The sequence below is a fragment of the Sitodiplosis mosellana genome, unplaced genomic scaffold (assembly GCF_009176505.1).
Source record: "Sitodiplosis mosellana isolate CC-2019 unplaced genomic scaffold, AAFC_SMos_1.0 Smas_scaffold_4582, whole genome shotgun sequence".
Taxonomy (NCBI): domain Eukaryota; kingdom Metazoa; phylum Arthropoda; class Insecta; order Diptera; family Cecidomyiidae; genus Sitodiplosis; species Sitodiplosis mosellana.
In genome coordinates this window covers 1392-4340 of record NW_022599824.1, presented here as the reverse complement: position 1 = coordinate 4340, position 2949 = coordinate 1392, and the positions used below count along the sequence as shown (strand labels likewise).

Below are 2949 nucleotides of genomic sequence, written 5' to 3'. Positions count from 1 at the left end.
TTATGAAATGGAAAATTATTTTACTAATACTCCCCTCCATTTAGCTGTTCAGAATGGTAATGTTTATTATTTGTTCTCACTAAATAGGAACACAGTTTTATTTTTTTCATCGATCTGTGTTTTTTTTCAGGTCACAAGAATGTTGCTGAACTTCTCATCCGTAAAGGAGCCAATACTGGTATTAAAAATCAGATGAAAAACGTCTAGACGACGTTAAAACGGAGTGACGCTCTTGTGTGTGGATTTACCACTCAAAATGACTGATATCATTTTGAGTGACGCTTTGACGCTGTATTATCTCTGGGTGCGAAGTTCAAAAGTGTTTTTCGCATTCACTATTGTGAAAATTTATTCACAATAAAGAACAATATCGCGTCACGACTTTTGAATTTTGTCTTCAAGTCAAGCTTTAAAGCGTTTTGCCGTCCAAAAGTCATGACGCGATATTGTTCTTTATTGTAAATAAATTTTCACAATAGTGAATGCGAAAAACACTTTTGAACTTCGTACCCAGAGATAATACAGCGTCAAAGCGTCACTCAAAATGATATCAGTCATTTTGAGTGGTAAATCCACGCACAAGAGCGTCACTCCATTTTAACCTCGTCCAGAGGTTTTTCATCTGATAATTGTTTTACTATTATGCATCCATTCAATAAACCATTTGAGAATTGTAACATTGAAGAGAGTTTCGCAAGACATATGGAACAGTGGCGTAATATATTCTTAGAAGCAATGAATATCGTTCGCGAAACACTGAAATTAAACGCTGCAAATCGTCCATCGGCAAGAATCTTGCTAACGCAAAGAAATTGGTTCTCGAAAAACGACCCAATCGTCCAAAAGGCGCTCAAAACCATGGAAACTTCCACATGAACAGTTAGTTGTATTATCTCCTTGTTTTTTCTAGCCATGTAAAATTATAATCAAAAGCCAATATTGTAGTAACGCAGTGAATGAGTGAACAGTATGAGTGCTGGTAAACGACTGATTTATTGTACGATTCTTAATACTAATGAACAATAGCTGTCAGTGTCAGTGATGACAGATACTTATGCTACATCTCCCTTTTTCTAACTGTGTCCTTTGCCTCCCTTTTTTCCAAAAATATATGTATATGTTATTTATTTTCATTTACTAAATGTATTCTTAATCTCAATTCAAAGAAGGCAGGAAACAATATTCAAGAGAAATAATCTAAGCTAAATGAAAAAAAAATTGAATGAAAATTTTACTTCAAAAAACAAGATTTCAATAAATAACACCAATTAATAAGTTCGGCCACTCCGTGTGCATTTTCGATGAACGTGGGCTATCGGTGTTTGATTTGTTTTGTCTTGGTTCGTGTTTTCATTAAATATTCGAATGTGCCGTGTGTTCCGACGATAGTCTCGACCGTTAGATCGAACAACATATGACCGTGGTGTATCGTGTTTATCAACAACGTTCCCGTGTTGCCATTTGTCGTTGTTTCTGAATAAAACGCTTTGTTCATTTTTTAAGTCGAGGTTTCTCGGCTTGGCACATTTGTCGTAATATGATTTACAGATCTTTTGCTTTGCTTGTTGTTGTTTTTCGACGTCAATGCATAATTCGGGTCGAAATTTATCGATGTGCATTGGCAATTCAGTTCTCAAATTACGATTTTGAATTAGCTGAGCTGGCGAATATGACATGTTTTTGGTTGGTGTGGTGCGGTATGCGAGCAATGCTCTGAGAATATCTTCTTCATTCTCTGACTTCCTTAAAATATTTTTACAAATACCGACCGCTTTTTCAGCCATTCCGTTTGACTGTGGGAAATTAGGGCTGCTTGTAATGATTTCAATATCATGCTTTTTTGCGAATTGTTTGGTTTCATAAGAACCCATTGGCATATTATCTGCAATTATTATATGTGGGTAACCAAATGTAGCGAATAGCCTTAATAATTCTGTATTTACATGATGAGCAGTTTTGCCTTTCAATTTAACTAATTCTATCCACTTCGAATAGAAGTCAACTACGACAAGAAAACTCTTTGATTTAAAATCTAAAATGCCGCATGCAATTTTCTTGAACGGTTCATTCGGAATGTCATGTGGCAAGAGCGGCTCTTTTTGAATTTTCGGCGCATTCTCTTGACAAATAATGCAATTTGAAACTGTTTGCTCTATTTCATTGGAAATGTTTGGCCAGAATACTGAATTTTGGGCACGTTTGAGCGTTTTGTTTATGCCGAAGTGCGGCTTATGCAATTGGTGCAAAATTTCTTTTCTCATGGATTTTGGAATGATTATTCGTTGTTTATAGAACAGGATTTCGTCTTCGAGCAATATGTCGGACCTGAGTCTATAAAAATATCTCGTGGATGGATCGCATTTGTCTTTATTATTTGGCCATCCGAATTTGCAATATTCCTTGATTTGCTTTAAAATTTCATCATTGTTCGTCTCTTGCTGTAATTCGATTTTACGCGCGTCTGTCACGTTAATCGACAAGATCGACTCAGTAATTGATTGATCTTCCGAAACCTTTTCACTTTTGCTCATGTATCTCGATAGATAATCCGCTAAAACTATCGTTTTGCCAGGTGCATGTTCAAGAATTATGTCATAATTGAGTAATTTAAGTCTCATTCTCTGTAGTTTTGCTGACGCTATTTTGTGTATTTCTTTATTCATGATTCCAAGAAGGGGCTTGTGGTCGTTGACAATTCGCACTGTTCTGCCGTAAGTGTAGAAATGAAACTTTTGGCAGGCGAAAATAATTGACAACATTTCTTTTTCAATTTGAGAGTAATTTCTTTCAGAAGCGGTTAGGCTGCGTGACGCAAACGAAATTGGTTTGCCATCTTGAATCAAACCACATCCTAAGCCACCCTGTGACGCATCACATTGAATAATTAACTCTTTTGAAATGTCGAAAGGCACGAGAATTTCCGAATTAAGAATGCATTTTTTGATCTCA

The 2949-nt window shown here is 36.0% G+C and overlaps 1 protein-coding gene across 1 annotated transcript; it reads right to left on the bottom strand.

Moving 5' to 3' along the window:
* Positions 1-1268: 1268 nt before the first annotated feature.
* Positions 1269-2618, bottom strand: LOC129572267 (uncharacterized protein K02A2.6-like). The gene has a single exon (XM_055452212.1). The coding sequence runs from the start codon at positions 2616-2618 to the stop codon at positions 1269-1271; it is 1350 nt and encodes a 449-aa protein (XP_055308187.1).
* Positions 2619-2949: the final 331 nt, after the last annotated feature.